General features: G+C 36.3%; 1 protein-coding gene across 10 annotated transcripts in view; it reads left to right on the top strand.

Moving 5' to 3' along the window:
- LRRC4C (leucine rich repeat containing 4C) overlaps positions 1–3,358 on the top strand; it is a 165,309-nt gene extending 161,951 nt beyond the window's left edge. For all 10 annotated transcript variants that reach the window (XM_047824182.1, XM_047824183.1, XM_047824181.1 and 7 more), the window contains one exon: positions 847–3,358. In XM_047824182.1, coding sequence (XP_047680138.1) covers positions 889–2,811 — 1,923 coding nt within the window. In that variant the 5' untranslated portion in view covers positions 847–888 and the 3' untranslated portion in view covers positions 2,812–3,358. The remainder of the gene's footprint in view (positions 1–846) is intronic.
- Positions 3,359–22,699: the final 19,341 nt, after the last annotated feature.

Raw genomic sequence — 22,699 nt, 5'->3', positions numbered from 1 at the left:
TTTTGCCTTGCCATCATTCTCCCAGAAGCTCTTGCATAAAGTATTTGAGACCATATGCTCTTGGACCAATCGGATATGTGTGTGAGCCCTGGTTCTGTACTTACTAACCTTGTGACTTCATTCATGTTACTTTCCCTATGATTAAATTTCTCCCTCAGAGGAGTGCTGTAAGGGCAAAAAGGATCAGGACACACAACCTTTGCAATTGAAAAGGGCCCCATTCTTTGGAGGGCCCATGCTTGGCTAATGCTCTGTTGTTATGGATTTGAAATTCTTCATAATTTTGAACAAACCATCCCCCAGTTTCATTTGGTACAGGGCCCTGAAAATTATGTAGCCATTCCTGGATAGGTTGGTAAGTCTGTATACCATGGTGCCTAAAAGTAGCCCTCAATAAAATTCAACTATTACTAATTTTGCAAGGGAGTTTTTAGTTTGTTGGGTATAGCCCCAAATCCTGTTTTCTGATCTTTTCCAATCTGGTTTGGACATTCAACCTGTTGTTGGGGTACATTTCATATGTCCTTATGCATTCAAGTCCTAATTGGTTGGTAAACACTATATTAAGGTGTTTTACCTCATGCTTCCATTTCCCTGTGATTGCATATTTGATGGATATGGGCTGTGGATGGCTGCTAATTTGCAGTACAGAAACATTTTCTATATAAACATGAGCCGCATCACTCTACAAGGGATACTTGATTTGTTGTTTCCTTAGTCTGAGAAATGATGGCTTTAGCTGTTACACTGCATCACTGACATTGCTCCAGAAAGACATTTGGAGGAGAGCTAATACTTTTTTTCTTTTCTTTTCTTGTCTTTTTTTTTTTTGCTCTTATATTGCAGACTATTTGAACTCCAGAAGGACCAACACCAGATAAATTATGAATGTTGAACAAGATGACCTTACATCCACAGCAGATAATGATAGGTCCTAGGTTTAACAGGGCCCTATTCGACCCCCTGCTTGTGGTGCTGCTGGCTCTTCAACTTCTTGTGGTGGCTGGTCTGGTGCGGGCTCAAACCTGCCCTTCTGTCTGCTCCTGCAGCAACCAGTTCAGCAAGGTGATTTGCGTCCGGAAAAACCTACGTGAGGTTCCAGATGGCATCTCCACCAACACTCGACTGCTGAACCTCCATGAGAACCAAATCCAGATCATCAAAGTGAATAGCTTCAAGCACTTGAGGCACCTGGAAATCCTACAATTGAGTAGGAATCATATTAGAACAATTGAAATCGGGGCCTTCAATGGTCTGGCAAACCTCAATACTCTGGAACTCTTTGACAATCGTCTTACCACCATCCCAAATGGAGCTTTTGTATATTTGTCTAAACTGAAGGAGCTCTGGTTGAGAAACAACCCCATTGAAAGCATTCCTTCTTATGCTTTTAACAGAATCCCCTCTTTGCGCCGACTAGACTTAGGGGAATTGAAAAGGCTTTCATACATCTCAGAAGGTGCCTTTGAAGGTCTGTCCAACTTGAGATATTTGAACCTTGCCATGTGCAACCTCCGTGAAATCCCTAACCTTACACCTCTCATAAAACTAGATGAGCTGGATCTTTCTGGGAATCACTTGTCGGCCATCAGGCCTGGCTCTTTCCAGGGACTGATGCACCTTCAAAAACTGTGGATGATACAGTCCCAGATTCAAGTGATCGAACGGAATGCCTTTGATAACCTTCAGTCACTAGTGGAGATAAACTTGGCACACAACAATCTAACATTACTGCCTCATGACCTCTTCACACCCTTGCATCATCTAGAGCGGATACACTTACATCACAACCCTTGGAACTGTAACTGTGACATACTTTGGCTCAGCTGGTGGATAAAAGACATGGCCCCCTCCAACACAGCTTGTTGTGCTCGATGTAACACCCCTCCCAATCTGAAAGGGAGGTACATCGGGGAGCTTGACCAGAATTATTTCACATGCTATGCTCCTGTGATTGTGGAGCCCCCAGCTGACCTCAATGTCACTGAGGGCATGGCAGCTGAGTTGAAATGTCGGGCCTCCACGTCCCTGACCTCTGTATCATGGATTACTCCAAATGGAACGGTCATGACACATGGGGCATACAAAGTGAGGATAGCTGTGCTCAGTGACGGCACATTAAATTTCACGAATGTAACCGTACAAGATACAGGCATGTACACGTGTATGGTGAGTAATTCCGTTGGAAATACCACTGCTTCAGCCACCCTGAATGTTACTGCAGCAACCACTACTCCCTTCTCTTACTTTTCAACCGTCACAGTAGAGACTATGGAACCTTCTCAGGATGAGGCACGGACCACAGATAACAACGTGGGCCCCACTCCAGTGATCGACTGGGAGACCACCAACGTGACCACCTCTCTCACGCCACAGAGCACAAGGTCAACAGAAAAAACATTCACCATCCCAGTGACCGATATAAACAGTGGGATCCCAGGAATTGATGAGGTCATGAAGACCACCAAAATCATCATTGGCTGTTTTGTGGCCATCACACTCATGGCTGCAGTGATGCTGGTCATTTTCTACAAGATGAGGAAGCAGCACCATCGGCAAAACCATCACGCCCCTACAAGAACTGTTGAAATCATTAATGTGGATGATGAGATTACAGGAGACACACCCATGGAAAGCCACCTGCCCATGCCTGCTATTGAGCATGAGCACCTAAATCACTATAACTCTTACAAATCTCCCTTCAACCACACAACAACAGTTAACACAATAAATTCAATACACAGTTCAGTGCATGAACCGTTATTGATCCGAATGAACTCTAAAGACAATGTACAAGAGACTCAAATCTAAAACATTTACAGAGTTACAGAAAACAAACAATAAAAAAAAGACAGTTTATTAAAAATGACACAAATGACTGGGCTAAATCTACTGTTTCAAAAAAGTGTCTTTACAAAAAAAACAAAAAAGAAAAGAAATTTATTTATTAAAAATTCTATTGTGATCTAAAGCAGACAAAATTATGTGTATTCCTCAGAACCTGTTTTTGCTGCACTTATTTACTATTTTCCCACATTTCATCCCTGCCTACCCTGGTTGCCATATTTTTCATAGGACATCTCAAGTCCCTAAAGAACTGGCCTAGGAAATTTTGTAAGAATTCTGTTACACTTTGAGATTTTTATGGTGAATTCTAGTGGTGAGATCCAGTCTATTTTGTCTTTCTTTCTTTTTTTCCCCCTTTCCTTTTTTTTCCTCATGCCCTTATCAAGTAGTCCAATGGGGAATGCAATATTAGAAATAGATTTCTAAGAGAGAACGAGATAAAAAAAAATGCAAGATCTTATATTTTTTATGTAATGACCTGTTCTGTATTTATGAGGAGAACCATTCAATGGCCAAGCAAAAAGAAAAAAAAAAAGAAAAAAAAAGAAAAAAAAAAGAAAAAAAAAGTAAGCAAACAACAGATTAATTTACATATGAGCATCTATAAAACCCATGATCTTTTAAACAACTCTAGAACCAGAATTTGTAGTTCAAAAACTAAAAAAATAAGGTTATAAATAAAATATTGTTGGTTTTTCTGTACCTGGACACAACTCATTTGTAGTATGGCTCAAATGTGAGAAACTTGAAGGTAATTAGATTTTCTACTTTCTAAGAAAGAAACAAATTATTGTATTCTTCAGTCACAGCATCAATCTCTATGGGGTCCTATTTTATTAGCTGACTTGAGTGTTGGATCTATATTCAGGGATGCTGTGGTATTTTTTTTCCTTCTCATTAGGATCACCCTTTGTAGAATGCTCAGATTAAAAAAATAATGATTTTGTGAAGTAAATTCAATTCCACTTGGAAGAAAGTTTCAGTATAATTTATTCACTGTCTCCTAAGTAAAATTCTACTGGCTAGCTAAAGTATAACAAGAGAACGTGAAGGTATTCTAAATTATCCAAGTTGAAAAATAATTTTTGGTGCTATCATCAAATTCCATTCAATTCCACAATAATTATTAATGCCCTTCTATGTTTTAAACACTGATCTTAGTGCCGTGGGTACACAATGGACAAGACCTGCTTCTTGTCCTTAAGTCACACATGATCTGTATGAAATATGATTAAAGAAATTTCAGCTTATGATTGATGGCCAGCTCCAATTTCACTGTTAGGTGGAAGGCTGTGCATTGCAAACCCGGAATTTCAAAATATTGGGTTACTGACATGACAGAAACCTCCTCGCTTTATGGTTTCTTCCATCCTTCTGAAAGAGCTGACTCTCTTCTTTCAAATGCAGATTGCAGAGCTGTAAAGATGTGTGAGTATGGATTTGCCATGATGGATGTGTGCATACCAAGAGATAGCAATGCTAATACAGTGGTAATTCACTAAAGGTACTTTAAAGAACTGGAGAAATTTTAGGTATGAGAACATACACTAGGTTTCAAGTAAAAAAGGAACTTGCTGGTTACTGGTACCTCGGCACTCTCCTGATATGTTAACATAGTATGTGTGTGACTTCTGTCTTTATCTGATGTGAAGCAAAACCAAGATAGACACTTTCTTTTTCCTAGCCCTTGAAATCTGCCACCTCATTGGTGATGTAAGTGATGCCCAAACTGGAGAAAACTTTATCACCTAGTGGATGGGGAGCTTCTATACTCACGGTTAACTGCAGACTGGACTTCACACCAGGGTTTTGTGATCTCCAGGTGTGGAAAATAAATCATTGCTGGCAAAGTAGGTCAGAGAACTGGAATGAAGGGGAAGCAAATGAATAAGGCCACACAAGGGTTTTACCGCTATTTTTTGATCACCAATTCTCTAGTAGCCTTTTCTGCCCTTGTATTATACCTCCCTTTGTTAGGAACACAATTCACATTTTACTGTTACTGTGGAGAAGACCCAAGAAAAGGGAAAACACGTGTTGGTTGTCACTGGCCAAGCTGTTCAATATAGAATGTACTTAATATATTCCCAAGCTTCGGATCACAAGGCAAACAAACAACCCACCAAGGAATATTCAGCGAGTGTTAGTACAAAGAAGAGTGGTATAAGCCAAGAGGGAAAAGAATCCTGCCTTCTCTACTTGATTTGTGTTCACTGAGCTCTCTCTTTGCTGACTCTGAACCTCCATTCAGTCTGAGCTGATAATTCTTATGGAGTTAGTCCTAGCACACAATTCCCCTTGGCTGTGAGGGTTGGCTGAACAGGTTGATAAATTCTAACTAGAATGAAAGGTGAACTCAAAAAAGTTAGGTAAAAAAGCATACCTTCTGGTCTTATAGGAGATTATAGTTGCTCTAACGAATATATTCTAGAAGAAAATATATTGATGAAAGACTGGTTAAGTCAAACTTGACTTTCACAATAAATTTGACCAAAGGTCCTCATTGCAGGTTTTTGGGTTGAAAGGTGGAATGCTATAAATGCATTATCTAGATGTATGTATGTAGAGATTTATGATTAGTGGTGTCTGTATTTGCTCTGCATAATGTACTTGGCTTTTGGTCCTTCAGTACAGCAGCTGCACAGATGTATTAGAGACCATCTACACACTGTGGACTTCTTGGTCCTTGCAGAAGGTTCATATGACTGTTTAAACATTTGGTATATATCCTTGTAGCAAAACACAATTCTATGCCAATCGCTCTTTTCATTCTATCCAAAGGCATCCAAGTGGCAGTATTCTTAAATAATGTGCACCAAAAATATGCCATTTACAATTAACCAAGTTAAGGCAACCTGATGACAGGCAACCTGATGATAGTGTATATGTGTGTGTGTGTGTGTGTGTGTGTGTGTACATATATATTTTTCCTACGTAAGGTATGCAGTTTGCTTCAGGGAAACATCGAAGATGTTTTAGAAAGAAGAATCTGCAACATTTTCTACTCAGGAATCCTATATACGTGATGATTACATCAATTACCTAAATTCTTCTGAATGTGTGCAAATACATTCTCAGTGACAAGACAGAAGAATTTGTATAGCTCATGCACACAGGCCCTGATACAGCTTTGCTAATTATCCTTCATATTCTGAATATTCTGTAATCAAGTAACATCTTTTCCCAAGATTTAAATAGGTCATTTGATCTTAGAACGTTGATCAGTGTTTGAGGAGGAAAATGTTGCCAGTCCATGATTGCTCTGAGCCCACATAATCCAAGAGTTAAAAATCAGGATATTTGAGACTGCACACTATGAAATTTTGAATGTAGATTGCTGGCAAATTACTTGACAATAGAAGGGTATTTACATGGGTGAAGGAAAAGAAAGGCTTTTTTAGAATGGGAGTTACTGAAACATGAAAATAAATAAATAAATAAATAAATAAATGGATGGCTCTAGAGTATCCAACATTTCCAAGGTAAATATTGAAAGGTGGAAAAACACCACCACCACCAACTCTGATTCCTCTATCCTTTTAGGGTAAACTTCAGGATGCTTAGATAAATAGAAGAGTCAAATGAGTGGTTGTTGAGTACAGTGTGGTGCTCTGAAACAATGTAATTTTTAAATAGTGTGTTCAACTGTTGATTTGGTTTTCAACTTACTAGTTTTAATAAGGATATTGCAGAAAATCATATCATTAAATATCACACACATAACATTTGGGTGACTGAGGAGTCAGACTCTTCTAGGAAACCATCATTTGGTTTCTCATAAAATATATTAGCACAGAGTCAAATCGTTCATAAAAGCATCTCCCTCTAAAGTATATGCATATATTATATTTTATTAGAATATGATTTCTGTACAAAAACTATTTTATTCATTTATTGTTTAAGATTTTATTTTTACATAATTTCTACATCCAGTGTGGGGCTCTAACTTACAAACCTGAGATCAAGGGTCACATGCTCTTCTAACTGAGCCAGCCAGGCGCCCCTGTGCAAAAGCTACTTTAGATAAAAATGAGTTTTTAAATTGCCTTTAAAAAATCAAAGTATTTTCTATTCTTTTTCTTCTGCCATAAGGAGAAATATAAATTCTAAGAAACTCTGTATTAGGTAGAAACCAGCTGTGACACCATTGTCTTTCCGTGCTCTATCAGGGTACAAAATAAGATACATCTGGCTCCATGAGAGAAGAAAGAAATCCAGAATGAATGACAGTGCACTATCAATTAAGATCCAAATTTAGATGCTGAGTGAAGCATTCTCACAGCACAAATCAGTTCACGTCCTTTTATTTTTTCAAGTGCTGCCAGAAAACTTCGGAGACTTCAACCTTACTTAGCGTTAAGAAACATACAAATTATGTATAAAATTGTAGAATTACATCGTATAACAAGTGTTTAGCAGCACTAAGTGAAACTGGTGTTCATTTTGCTTTTGCCTAAAATAAATAAAAATAAAAATAAAAAAGGATGGGTGGGGGGTTGCAGCATGACGATCAACTCAGTCTATTTTAATGAAACACATGATATTGGAAGATCCTTGTGTTTTGTAAATTTTGTCATGCACAATAAACAAGGATACTCATGTATCCACTGAACAAAATATAGAAAGTAAGGACCTACGAAACTCCAGACCATAAAGCCTTATCTTTCAACATTTGACCCAGTAATTTAATTTCACTTTCCAGATTATAAAGACTGCACTTTATTATCTATTAGATGCTAAATTGCTGAACTTGAATTTGTTCGAATGGCTTCAATCTTGTCTTTATGCGGTTGGCAGAAATAGTGGCTTTTAACCCAGATGAAAGGGAATCTTCTGTGTCGTTTGAAGGAGAGGGACTGGTCTTTGTGGTGGCCATGGAATCCCTCCTGATTTATGTCCCATAACCCTGAGAAGTTGGCAGAATATCCACCTAACTCAGCCCCAGGATATCCTAATGAAAATCCATTATGAGAACCCCTAGCATTTATTGTGACTATATATCAGTAAAGCTTCTGAATGACAATTAGTAAATCTCCTTACTCCTCAGCCCTTAGTTCCACCTTAAAGAGGTAAAAATATAGTGGAACTTAATTTCTATTTAAGCACAGTCGTTAGTTTTGTAACATGTATAGTTCTCTAAGAGAAATGACACCTAAACCCAACTCAGACACAAGAGTAATTATATATTTTATGGTATGTACTTTTTTATGAAAGCTACTATAAAATTTTAAATCAAATAATTTTTAATACTAGGGAGATCATAAGTTTCTTTAGTGATGGAATCATGATGAAGAAAACCTTAACAAAATGTGTAAAATGTCTCACAGTTCCCAGTCTTATGGCTAGTTCTATTTTGTTTTCAAAATAGTAAAGCTTTATAGGGGCGCCTGGGTGGCTCAGTCAAAGCATCTGACTTCAGCTCAGGTCATGATCTCACGGCTCGTGGGTTCGAGCCCCGTATCTGGCTCTGTGCTGACAGCTTGGAGACTGGAGCCTGCTTCGGATTCTATGTCTCCCTCTGTCTTTCTCCTGCTTGCTTTCTGTCTCTCTCTCAAAGTAAATAAACATTAAAGAAATTAAAAAAATAAAGTTTTACAAAATGAAAGAGAGAAGTAATAAATTTTCTCTCTCCAGCATCCCTCAAGCAGACTAATACAATTGTAAAGATATTTCTCAGCATAAATGGGCAGTTACAGATGAGCTTTAAATGTCATGTTGTTTTGTATTCTCACCTGAAATTTTTTTGAGTCTTGCAAACAAGTCACTCTTAGAAAATTAATGCCAGCTTTTAGGTGCTCAACTGCATTTTTGTTTTTCTTTATGTTGTTTATTTATTTTTGAGAAAGAGAAAGAGAGGGAGAGAGAGAGAGAGAGAGAAAGCACAAGCAGGAGAGGGGCAGAGGAAAAAGGAGACAGAGAATCCCAAGCAGGCCCCATGCTGTCAGCGCAAAGCCTGATGCAGGGCTCGAACCCACAAACTATAAGCTCATGATCTAAGCTGAAGTCTGACCCTCAGCTGACTGAGCTCCCAGGTGCCCCACATTTTTGTTTTTCAATACATATACTCACCCCATGTGGACATATATTTTATCTCAGCATGTTTTCAGATTCTCCAGAAGTACTATAAAATCAGAATCTGTCACACACAGCATTTAGTTACACAATCTCGAGTTCAACCCTAATAATATTGGGGACAATGTATATAGGTGAATAAATTATTGCCTAGGCTTTGTAGGATCATTGCCTAGGCTTTGTAGGAGTACCTTTTTTTATTTCTACTTTTGAACTCCACTTAAGAGATTTGATATTTTTATTATGATTAATATAACCTCTACCTCCAAGAAAAGTGAAGAAACCAGGAATTTCATAGTGTTGAAAATATTTAAAAGCTGCAGAATATATATAATAACTTTATATATATAATCTATCTCTCTCATCTATAATTTTATAAACACAAATGTATTACCATACTTCCTATCAAAGACAAATACCAATAGGTATTGATTATTCATCAGAAAGTATATGCTAATGAGATAAAAATCTCATTAATTGGCCAACATGATTTCAATTTGTTGACATTATCATTAAAATCTTATAAAACTTAAATTATAACAAATCCTGAGAGTGATTTGTAATAGTTATTTAAAAGCCATTTTAGTAAAGAGAGTAAGCACTGATGTTAAACAGTAAAAATCTCCAATTAAATTAATGTCAGAAATAAACTGGGCTTGTGAAAATTAGTGGGATACCATTAAGTAATCCTAAAGTAATTCAAAATAAAAATTGTGTGCTTTATAGCTTAGAAAGTGCTTTCACCTGTTTTCTTATTTGTTGAGCCTTGAAATAATGGTATGTGAGTGTATTTTAATTAATGTGTCAAATTTTCCCTGAATAGTGTATTTATCTGTATGTAGAACCATTAATATTTTTGAAGCCATAAACAGAAAGGAAGAAAACAAAACCCTGGGAAAGAGAAAGTAAGTAAATGGTAGAAGTAGAAAACATGGTTAGATTATTTTTATGTTAGAATGTATTAATTTGCATACAGATTATGAATTCAACAACCTAAAGTCCAGGCACTGTTCAAGACTCAGGATGTACAACAGTGAACAAAACAAAGCCATGGCTTATATGAGAGGGTGACCCAATTGATCTTGGATTTCCCAGGCTTTCCTGGTTTTGGCAATAAATGTCCTGTATTCCTGAAACCACTTGATTTGGGGCAAGCCAGGACGGTTGGTCACCCTCCTCCAGACCTTACTTTCTGGTAATTGTCACCTTGATTCCATGATTAAAATTAATGTGCTAATCTCATTGCTAATGGGAATGCCAGATTACGTTTGTCACAAGTAGGAAGTGGTCAAAACACCTTATTCCTAAATTGAGCAAGGTCATCACATAAACAAATGCTGGCAATATCAAATTCCCTAGAATAATTTCTAGACAGCATTCTGTAGAGTGCAACAGAAGTACAGAAAACAGAGCTTGTCCTCAAGGAGCAGTTATAGTCTGAACATGTCAACAATCATATTAACATAGCCGCCATTTACAGGACCCCTACACTCATCTCCAGGACGTACACAACTGTGTAAGGTAGGTACTGCTTTCTTCCTTTCAGGGAGGAAGAAACTGAGAATAAACTCTTTCCACCACACAAAAGTTGGAAAGAAAACCAAGTATGAAACAGAATTGGCGTTTTTAGGGGGCTATCACAGGCCTTAATTTAGCAAATACTTTTATTATTCAGAATAGAAAACCATGAACACTCTCCTCAGAATATATCATGTCTTGTATTCTACTAGGTGATGTCCTCCTGGAAAACAGCCTTTTCTTGGAGACACGTTTTGGTAATTAGTCTTATTTGTTCCTTGAAATGTATTAATAAAAATGGTAGGCCAATATCTTTGAAGCACTTGATTGGCTACTGTGGCAGCTTTTGAAATATTGCTATGTTGAATTTCACAGAGGAACTTCAAGTGGGAAACATGGGTCAGCTAGAATTCAAAGGTGAAGTGAATTAATCAATACTATTATCATCATTAATCAGTTTTAGGTATTTTTATTTTTAGTGTTTCATTATTATTCACTTTTATATTCTAATCAAATGTCATTGATGGATATATTCATGAATAAAACAGTAACTAAAGGGTCATATTCCAGTTCCTTCCCATATAAAAAGTCCTCTTTACCAACCTCGATAGCTCTTTAACATCTCTTTAAGTAAACTGTTTTCAGGAAGTCAATAAAATCATCCAACTTATCTTTCCTAGAATATAACACACTGTTTAAAGTTTTCTAAACTACAAGAGGTAAACACTAGGCAATATCTTTTATAGGCTTTATTTGTTTTTTACTTGCAAAGAAGCTAAAAGAGACAGAATACACTAAAACATAAGTTATACTCCCAAATAAAGAGGCTTAACTTTTGCAAATTGAGGATTCAAATGAACACTTTTAAATAAAAAAGTTAATTATTCCAACCAAGTGCTCCTGACAAATTTAAACCTCTGTGCTTAAGTTTTTGTAGTTATTGTCCATACTAAGTAAAAGCATTACCCTTGATAAGTAATGAATGCAACCAAAGAGAAGATATGATAAAAATAGATGAATACATGAAAGAATTAATTGGTTTTATGAACCAGGATTAAAGTGCAGTGGGAAAGTTGTCTCTCCACATAAAGGTATAAGTGCCAGACTTGAGAATCGGACTCCAGTTATATATATGTATATATACATATATATATATATACACACACATATATATGTATACATATATATATACTGTATAACAGTATTGCAAATAAAATATGACATATTGAATAGAAGAGGCAGTGCCTGTTATGTAAGCAGAGCAAAAGGCAACAGACCTAGGGTGTGTGGTTGAAGAAAGGGAAATCACGTTCACTTCTCATTTGAAGTGATGCCCGCGCTGAGCCCTAATGGATGAATAGGAGTTAGCAGGTGGGAGGAGGGGATACATTAGCTTTTCCAGCACAATGTACAGCAAGGTCAAAGAACAAGCCACATCATGTATGACAGAACTGTAAGTGGTTTAATGTTGCTAGAGCAAACCATGCAATTTGGAGATTACTAAAGACAAAGCCAAGACAATGATTAAAGACCTTTCGAGCATGATGACCCTACTGAATTTAGCCTATAGATGGTGATGAGGTATGAATATTTTCTAAGTAATTGAGTGGTATCTTCAGATTTGAGCTTTGGATAGGTCACTTGTATGGCAGAAGAAGAAAAAAGGCTAACAAGACTGGGGCAAAGAGAAACCCATTTTGAAGGTGTTTTACTACTCCAATGAAGAGACGGTTGGTGGAAATCATAGGATATGTTAAAGGATTCAATTTACAAAAAATCAAGCTTAGTCGGACTTGGTGTCTCATTAGATGTTGAGGAGAGGATAAGAAGTCAGGATTTGTTCCATGTGTTAGTAGAAATATGGAGGTGAGTGGGAGGTAGATGATAATGTTTATAGTTGGCAGCTGAAGTAGAATATGCTCTTCTAGATGGGTGCTGGGGAAAAAGGTTACATCTTCACTGTTTTAGCTATATGGAGTTTGAATACTGCCCAATACTAAACTCTGCACAAGGAAGAAAACAAAGCAGAAAGAGAATTTATTGCAAGGCTTTCCACCTGCAAGCAGAGAAACGAGGCTACGGGAGCAAGGACTTCCGAGATGCTCACCGACTAAGGGATGTTTATGGGATAAATGCAAAAACTATTCGGCTTTTTTAGCTGCTAGGTTGTCTACTGGTTTTCTTCCAGATTTGGACCAGGGCAGCTGAAATCAAGGAAACAAGGAAATCTGGAGACAATATAAACAGGTTTGGCATTTGGTGATTGGAGTTCTTTGCTGATTTCTGAGAAGAGCTGTAAATTCCTGTAAGGTTAGGTCAAGTTTCCTTTATGCACCTGTGTTGACCATCTCCATTTTGTCCCTGCCATACATGACTCCATTTTAGTTTGGTTCTACAATACCTATGACAAATCCAGGTAGAGTTGTTCAGCAGGAAATTTTCCTGGACGAGCAATATGAATCTTGCCATCATTAATAGAAAATTTGTAAAGAAAGCTGAGAAAGTGGATGTGACTACCTAATATGCAATACAGGAAATCCAGTGGGTAAAAGAGAAACATGAGAAGCAATATTTGATAGATATGGAAAGGAAGAGAAAATCATTTATTCAAAATCCGTTAAAAATATTCATTTAGTATTTGCTGCATGCCCTATTGCTAGAATTTGGTGTTATCCTTTTAAAGATGAGTCCCAGGCTAACACAGAAAGACAAATGGCAAAGATAATTATTTAATTGCAGCTGTGATAAGTACTATAAAGTAAAATTACAGGATCACATCATTGAGAATGTAAAACAAAGGGATCTGTTCTAGTCTGGGAGGTCTCTTTAAAGCAGTGGCCTTTAAAGGGAGACAAGAAGAATGAATTGTTTTAAGGCAAAAAAAGAGTGGAGGCAAAGGGACTTTGAAATAGAGGAACCGGTCTGGGTTAAGTTCCTGAGGCTTAAAGAATCAGATAAATGAGACGATTGGAAAAATATTTTAAGAGAAGAACCAAGAGAAGATTTATGATAGGCAGACAAATAGAATTTTGTGAAGGGCATAAATCCAATAATCTAAGAAACACTTTAGAACATTCACTGAATTTGGCAGTTGGGAAATTAGTGATAGCTTTAGTGAAAACAGTTTAGAAATGATTTTAGAAATGATTTCTAAATATACATTTAGAAATGTAATGTGTATAATATGTATATGTGGGGGAGCAGCGAGAAAAGAAAAGGAGGCCATATTATAGTGAGGTGAGGAAATTAAAGGAAGGGGGCAGAAATGGAGGCAATGAGATAGATTCTTTTGAAGGCATTAAAAGAAAATTGGAAGTAGAGAGATTAGTGCTGGTTGATGTTAACAAGAAGGAGAAGACAGAGGGCAAGGAAGTTGCTAGTCTGAGGAATTCAGACTTTATTCTATAGACAAGAGGATAACCATAGAAAAGAAAAGTACATACGGGCAACGTTCATATCACAAGGATTAATTTATGAGAATGAAATGGCACATCACTAAAATTATAAATCCCAATCTAGTCAGGCCTGAGAAAATGACAGGAAAATGCTGTAGATTTGTTTTTAAATATAAATTTTGTGTTTTCTGATCTATATCACATGAGTAGCCTATTATTACCTGAGAATACAGAGAATTTCCTGAGGAATCATGGACTCAGCATTTCCCATATCCAGACTCGTTTATAATGTACAATAGTTGAAAGAACAAGAAACAAATACTTTTGACACATTTCTTGAATGGCTAATTAATCGATTTTAGGAAGTTCTTTCATCTCTTGATGTTCAACCAAGTAATAAAATTTGCATTTAATGGAAGAACAATAAAACATGAAATCCAAAATATTTCAAAGTCCATTATGGGAGTGAAAATAAGTTGTCATCTATTAAATAACTTATTAATTAATGTCATAATAGCTTAGAGCAAAAGGGTACAGTTGCCATTTTCCAATGCCGTCAGATGAGAACGATGATGAATGGAAGTAATGAAGGTTTTTCAACTTGTGAATAGAATAAAAGATAATTCAAAGGAAAGTAGTAAAGTTGCAATATGGAATAAAGGAAACTTCTAAAGACCAGATTACAAGTAACTATCTTACTGTGGACACAAAAAATAGACAGGAAGTGATGGAATATATCTCTTCCTTCTCAAAGGCTTTTCATTAAATGTGTAGCTGCATCACATGTATTACTAATCCAACCATCTGAAAGTACTAAAAAGTTTTGGTACTTCTTCCAAGGGAAATTATATTAAATTGGTAAATAAATGACAAAGATTTCTTATTTATTTTTACAGAAAACATTATTTACAAGTGATCTGCTCATGCTGGTATAGCAAGATATAGCATGCTACATTTATCAGAAATAAATTTACTGTTGTATTAATAATTAGCATTTCGAAAAGCATTTAAGAAGCCCAGAACTTTCTTGCTGAGCCATGACAACTTGGTTTTCCATGATTGGAGGGCAGGTCAGAGTAAAATATTTCCATATTAACCACGAAGTAATGAAAAACTTAAAAGCCATGAGCAGGTAACCTCACCTGAATCAAGATGATAATTATTAGAAATTGGGGACACAGTAGAGAGGGGGGAAAAATAAGAGGTTTTCACTAGACACAATGTGTTTATTTTTATTTAAAAAAAAACATTTAAAAGATGGAATTGGTTTCATTAAGCTATTCATGACTTGGGCAGCATACTTTTTAGCAAGTAGAGAGGTGTTCCCCAGACACAGGGTGTTTAAAAAAAAATATATATATATACACATATTATTATATATATATATATAACTATATGTGTATATATGTGTGTGTGTGTATATATATATATATATAATTTCTCAATTTGTAAATTGTTAACGTTAAAAATAAAACTATGAGATATTTTACCAGCAGGAATAATTTTATTTTGGAATGCTAGAGAATTGCAATTTGTGACATGCAAGCTATGGAAAAACTGTTGGCAAGTCCAGAGAACCAAGGCGAGAACCCTCTTTTATAGAGGAAAAGGGGAAGTGAGGTGGGACTGTTGTAAACAGCCCATTGGAGTAAACTGGGTGTTCAAAGTGTAGTGGCTTTTCACTGGCTGAGGTTGTGATAGATTCTCATTGGCTGGGCTACTGAGGGTAAGGAGAAAGTATTTTTTTCCTCCTGCTGGGGTAATAAAGTGTAAGAATAAAGAAGTGGTAGGGAGTGAGAGACCTTCTGGCCTCCCAACTCTATTTTAGTAAGGTTTCCCTTTATTAAATTTCACAAAGCCTACATCAGTGGTTTAGAATCTCCATTACTTTCTTTTTCACTTCCTCTATTGGATTCTTACTAGCACATCATCCATGGAAGTCCATCATTATTTTATTCCATGGTTTCTTAGCATGTCATAAAATGGAAATTGTAGTGTAGTATTTAGATACAGTCCCTCTCTGAAGTTGATCATCTTCAATTTGATTATTTTAAGTAATTGATTAAAATTTAATGGATTAATTAAAATGCCTTAAGCATCTCAACTCTGTCTGTACCCAGTGAATCAAATGTATGAATTGAGTTTTGACTTTACTCTTTATCTTTTTATTTATTTAGTTCTTTTGGTCCCTAAAAAAATGACCAAAAACATATTGGCAAAACAGGTGATTTTACCGTGCTTTATTTATCTTATACCTGGAAATTGTTCAACTTTTTCATACTTATGGAAAATGTCCTACATTTTACAATATTTGTTTTATATGCTTCCTTTAAACATTGGGCACAAACACCGTGTGATTTAGCCATACTTTTTTTTTTTAATCACATCATACCCTATTAGATTTACCCATTTGTCATTGAGCTTCAGTCATAAATTTTGGAATAGGCATATCACACTAAAGGAAAGAAGTAAACTATCATCAAATAATCATATCTGTTCTAATTGCACTATTCAAGTTTTCCATTTCAATTTTTTTTGCCTTAGTTGCCACCCAGCCACTAATTACAATCTTTTTAGCTTTTATTTTTATTTTCCAAATTTCCATTAAAATTTTTTGACTTTTTATTTAACACTATGACTCTAGTATTTGGGTGAGTGGGTATATGTGCGTGTATGTATGTGTGGGTATACATTCATGTGCTTCTTTACCATACTTATATTCACCTTTCTTTTGCTATTCCCAGGCACAAATTTCATCATTTCATCATCATTCTACAAAAAACTATTTGTAGAATAGTTTATCTCTTCCAGTAGTATCCTACCTTAAAAGTTCAGAACATGGGGCGCCTGGGTGGCGCAGTCGGTTAAGCATCCGGCTTCAGCCAGGTCCCGATCTCGCGGTCCGTGAGTTCGAGCCCCGCGTCGGGCTCTGGGCTGATGGCTCGGAGCCTGGAGCCTGCTTCCAATTCTGTGTCTCCCTCTCTCTCTGACCCTCCCCCGTTCGTGCTCTGTCTCTCTCTGTCCCAAAAATAAATAAATGTTGAAAAAAAAAATTAAAAAAAAAAAAAACAACTTCAGAACAGGAGAGGGACATAGAATGTACTTTTTCTTCTTTATTAATTTGTGCACTTGCTTCTGACATTGAAAATATTGAATATATGTGGCATCAAATTCAAAGCCACATTATTTTTCAATATACTTCTTAATTTTCCTTTTCATTCTGAGAAAAACAGGTCTTTCCCGGTACATAATTTGTGTATCTACATCATTGATAGTAATTATTAAATATAATCTTAATAAAATTATTATAGCTAATATATTCACTGAGTTCTCAGCTCAGATCACTCTTAGGTTCATGAAATTGATTCTACATTCCACAAGTTTTCTAATTGCCTTCCCCCCTATATTTAAGAAAAAGCACCATAAGGCATCTGGGTGGCTCAGTTGGTTAAGCATCTCATTTCAGCTCAGGTCGTGATCTCACGGTTCGTGAGTTGGAGCCCCACATCAGGGTCTATGCTGACAGCTCAGAGCCTGGAGCCTGCTTCAGATTCTATGTATCCCTCTCTCTCTTCCCCTCCCCTGTTCATGCTCTTTCCACCCCCACCCCTGTCTCTCTCAAAAATAAATAAACATTAAAAAAAAAAGAAAAGAAAAATCACTATGTTATTTTGGAAAAGTAAGGAATGAATTTGAAGATTTCACCCTAGAGAAAATTAGAACCAGAATTGCACATCGTCTTGATTCCTCTTTTCCTAATGCCTATTTTTAAGGAATAGGAACTCTCCCACTATACTTGTGACTTACATAAAGAGACTACTTTGTTAAATCCTGTTTGATAAATAAGTCCCTCAGAGAAAGAACTGAAGAAAGTGGTTAGTAAATGTATATTTAATTTCACTCAGCCTCTCATAGGTCCATAAAAGGGAATATGGGCTACAAAGGTTAATCACACACAAAAATCTCTCTGGTCCTAAACTATTTCTGTGTTTTGGAAATGTGTTACAGAGTTACAGAACTCTTTCAGCTACCTAAAACCAAGACCTTGAAAATGTAGCCATGAAGAAATCCATTAGGGATGTAATAAGGAATAAATGTGAAAAGCATGGTTTATAATTTTGCAAAGTTGATGGTCAGTCCTTCTCTTGTCCTGATATTTCTAATGACTATCTTGCTAAACAGAACTGAGCTAATATGAGCTCCTGGGACTTCACCTCCTGGCCTCAATCATATTTCTGCCAAGCAGTGTGTTTTCAGTCTGAAGGTTTTTAGAAAATATTTAATATGATGCGGTTTTAGAATTTTTAGTTCACTTTGTTTTCCTCTAAAATATGGGGATCTTGAAAAGCGAAAAACTCGATCACATGATACTAAAACACACAGGTGTCACACATAAAGATGCAATAAACTTTAAAGTAAAATGCATACACCAGTTACCAAACACCATAGAATTATGTCAGTGAATTCAGAAGAAAACTTTTACAAAACTCAGCTACATTTGTTTCATAGCTCCATACTCTTATCTACAGTTCATAGGTATTTCTGCCATTCTCCTTAGTCTTTACTCAGCTAGACTCTAAAAACTCTTTTTAGGGGTTAAAACGGACCTTAAAAACCATAGATTTTCAATGTGGTCTCTTTTCTCTCAGGTTTCCCTTTACAATTATTCCATCCTTATGATTTCTCTAAAATATGCTAACAGAGGTACGCCTGGGTGGCTCAGTCAAACGTTGGACTTTAGCTAAGGTCATGATCTCACATTTTGTGAGTTTGAGCCCCACATCAGGCTCTGTGCTGACAGTTTGGAGCCTGAAGCTTGCTTCAAATTCTGTGTCTCCTTCTATCTCTGTTGCCCACCCCCACCCTACTCATGCTCTGTCTCTGTCTCTCAAAAATAAATAAATCGTAAAAAAAAAAAAAGATTTTTAAAAATACACTAGCAGAAAGCCTTTAAAATTTCAAATCAACTGACCAGAAAGTAACAGATAAATCAGAAATCTTGCAACTATATAGAGTCAATCTGCAGATCAGTTATGTGGTACTAAAAAGCAAAATTTCACTTTTAACAAAGTTTGTTTGAATTAGGGTCCGCAAACTAATACCTACCTGTCAACGACCACTGCTAGTAAATAGAACCTTATTGGAATACAACTATTCATTGTCATTGTTTGCTTTCATACAATAGCAGAATAGTTTCAATTAGGACTATATGTCTTGAAGGGCCTAATATATTTACTATTTCACTCTTTACAGAGAGTTTGCCAACCCTTGCTGTAGAAGAAGGAAATTAGTTCCTGCAACTATGAGCAATCACTTATGTAGTACTAAATGATTTATAATAGTTTGGCTCTGAAGTCCCACATCTATACTCTTCAAAAGAAACTTCCTTCCACCGTCCCATTTCTACAATGCTCATTAGCACAGTAGGTTGAAACAGCATGCTATCTATAAGTGAAATTTTGCACTGGACATGCCCCCATGCCTTAAAATCTTGTCTTTGAGATTCCTCTAGTATTTCATTGGTTGCAGAATTTATTACCCCCCTTCAATATTTTTAATTGCATCAGAGCAAATCAACAAGAATGTCATTATCAAAAGAAAACCAGCCAATGGATTTTCATCAAAAAGGCTTTATTTCTGTAAAGAAAGGAATAAAGGCCATGTCTTAAATGTGAGTGTTCTCTAGAAACTTTCACAGTCATTTATGCTTAGCTTATATGTTGGGTAGATTCTTCAGTTAAATGCTGTTTTCCTGAAGAAATATTTATTTCCCTGTGTGGATGATTCTTTTTCAACTAGAATTATTAGGGAAATATAGTCAGGCCTAAAAATAAAAAAGACAGGTGTTCAGGCAACCATGACAAATTTAAATGGCTTGATTACTTCTCTGTGGTAGATGATTTGTTTTATTGTCTGAAATAACACAATTACATTGCGTTCTACTTCCATCTATAGTTACATCAAAGAGAAGATAAAAGAATAAATTAAGCTGGTTTCAAGTACATTTTGGATAATAATTGCAGAGGATTTGAAAGTTGGCAGGGCAGTTGAAATGTGCCCACAATTCACTAAAACTAATATCTAATATTTTGAGGAGTCTGACTTCACATCTATCTTCCAAGTGCTTTTGAACAAGTTCCAGATCTCCATTTGGAATAATGAGCAATAAGGAGATTTTTCTTTGCCTAGTAATCCAAGATAAGAAAAGCTCCTTTTCAGATAATTTTCCCATAAAGATTCTATCCATAGCCTCTGCTTTCTTAAATGTCTCAGGCTCTCTCAATCCTGACTCTACATTAGAAAGCCCTTGGAAGTTTTTACATAATAGTGTATTCAAGATCCATGCATACTTTAGAGATTCTGATTGAGCTGGTCTAGGGTAGCCAAAGCATCTGTACTGTTTTAAAGATCCCATTGTGGTTATAATATAGACTAAAGTTAAAAACTGCTGATCTAAATGTTTTAATAACTGCAGGCAGATTCTATGGAATGACAAACCCAATAGACTGTCACTAGAAGCAAAGCATAAAGTTTCTGATGGAGTTGGAATGGACTTGAAATAGCAAAGCAATGCATGGAAACTTAGTTGCTACACTGCATGTAAGCAGATAACTAGAATTTGTCTTCCAGAGTAATATTATCATACATGTATATGGGATGCCATTTGCCATGCAATTTCATACTCAACCAATACTTGTGATGGCTTAATGGATATAAATATATATGAATATAAACTGACTACTTGTGCAAAACAGTAGTTGTCAACTACTTGCTTCTATCTATTACAATAATGAGTTTAAATGCTTAACGTAATCCTTGAGGCTAAAAGTAGTACATTTCAGATTGTGAATATAGACAGGACCTGGGATGTAGGAATAAAGAAAGTTATAATCCCCATCAATGGACTGTCTTTGAGAATGAGGGAGTCATATGCCTTTTCTGGGATAAGAAAAATACAAGCTTCACAGAAGACAGGAAGTTGAATTTCTTAGATAACTAGTCAAGGGTTTCCCTATCATATATCTCTCCTGGGGCAGAGGAAGATAAGCAGAGGATGGCAGAAAGAAAAGCTTAACCTTCAGCTGTAGCAATATGGTATGATCTTGTGATTCAAGTCTCAGATGTTTCTAGTGAAATCCATGGTGAAAATAATGTCATGTGGTGATGAGCTAACAGAAAAGAAAGAACACCCAAAATAGTTTTATTCTTTCACTGAATGTAATTCAATGAATTCTAACACTGATCTTTTTCATTGTCCTCTCTTGTTAAAAAAAAATCAATCTGGGGCGCCTGGGTGGCACAGTCGGTTAAGCGTCCGACTTCAGCCAGGTCACGATCTCGCGGTCCGGGAGTTCGAGCCCCGCGTCAGGCTCTGGGCTGATGGCTCAGAGCCTGGAGCCTGTTTCCGATTCTGTGTCTCCCTCTCTCTCTGCCCCTCCCCCGTTCATGCTCTGTCTCTCTCTGTCCCAAAAATAAATAAACGTTGAGAAAAAAAAAAAAATTAAAAAAAAAAAATCAATCTATAGCCCTTTTTGAAATATTGTGTTTTATACCGAATATTTATTTCACTATCAATGTTGAAATTTCTTACAGGTTTAATACTGTAATTATGATTCCTTATTTCCTTCTTTTTTCTTTCCTTCCTTTTTTTCTTTTCTTCTCTTTTCCTTTTTCTCTTTTTCTCCTTTTTTTCTTTGTCTCATTTTTTTAGTTACCAAATTAATACTGTTGTAATAGAAGATCCAATCCAATACAAGGATATTAAAGATGACAGTACCCATGCGTCCCAGGTAACCAACATTAACAGTTTGGTGTCTATCTTGCACATGGTTAGTTTGCTTAAGCTACTATCATGATATATAAAACATTGTATATCATATCATACAATAATTTGTTTCCTTCCAGGGAAGGAATATTTCCTGTACCAGCAGCTAACTAAACAAGTCTATAGTGAAATCCTTAAAAGTTAGCCCCCTGGATGTAGAATGCCTCTTTGTATCTTTCCTCCAACAATCACTAGAAAGGAAACAATTTAAGCTCTGAAGGCCCAGTTCATTTATCTGCAAGATGAGAATAATAGCCTAATTACATCATAAAATAGTTGTGAGGCTTATGTGAGGAAATGTATATATATAAAATGTTAGGATGGGGTCTGGAACATAGACAATTACAAAAAGGTATGGCTTTTGTCACCAATCAGCTATTATACTGACTAACTTATAAATTTTAGAGAAGAGAAAGCTCCCAAGTCATTTTTCTCCAATCTGTTCAAGAGATAGTTTCCAGTGTACTAAGCTAGGACATTTGACAGCAAGACCCCTGCAGCAGCCAAGTGGGACCAGAGCTTTATTTCTGGGAATATTTTGATTTAAGCTAGATATGAATAGGTATTTTAAAATAATTCTGTATAGAAGGATATTCAAGTCAAAAACAAGTAGTGGTGCTGATGGAACGGCACAGCGATTATTTTTCGGTTGTTTTGTTTACTGGGGAGAGGTCATGAGTGTATGAGTGAAGCAGACCAGTGAGAAAGCAATGCCTTTTTTCTTTTTTTTAATGTTTTATTTATTGTTGAGAAACAGAGAGTGCAAGTGGGGGAGAGGCAGAGAGAAGGGGACAGATGATCCAAAGTGGGCTCCGTGCTGAAAGCAGAGAGCCCAATACACGGCTGGAATTCACAAAACTTGAGATCATGACCTGAGCTGAAGTTGGATACTTAACCACCTGTGCTACCCAGGTACCCCGAACAATGACTTTTTTCTTAAACCCTTTCCTGAGAAAAGCTTATACTTTACCTTTTAGGAAAAAGAGACACACCCATAGTTAAAGCACTAGATACTCTATTTCATTTGGCTGGTATATATTTT

This window comes from Prionailurus viverrinus, chromosome D1 (assembly GCF_022837055.1).
Source record: "Prionailurus viverrinus isolate Anna chromosome D1, UM_Priviv_1.0, whole genome shotgun sequence".
NCBI classification, from domain to species: Eukaryota; Metazoa; Chordata; class Mammalia; order Carnivora; family Felidae; genus Prionailurus; species Prionailurus viverrinus.
The sequence above is the reverse complement of the archived record's forward strand: the minus strand, read 5'-3'. Positions and strand labels throughout refer to the sequence as shown.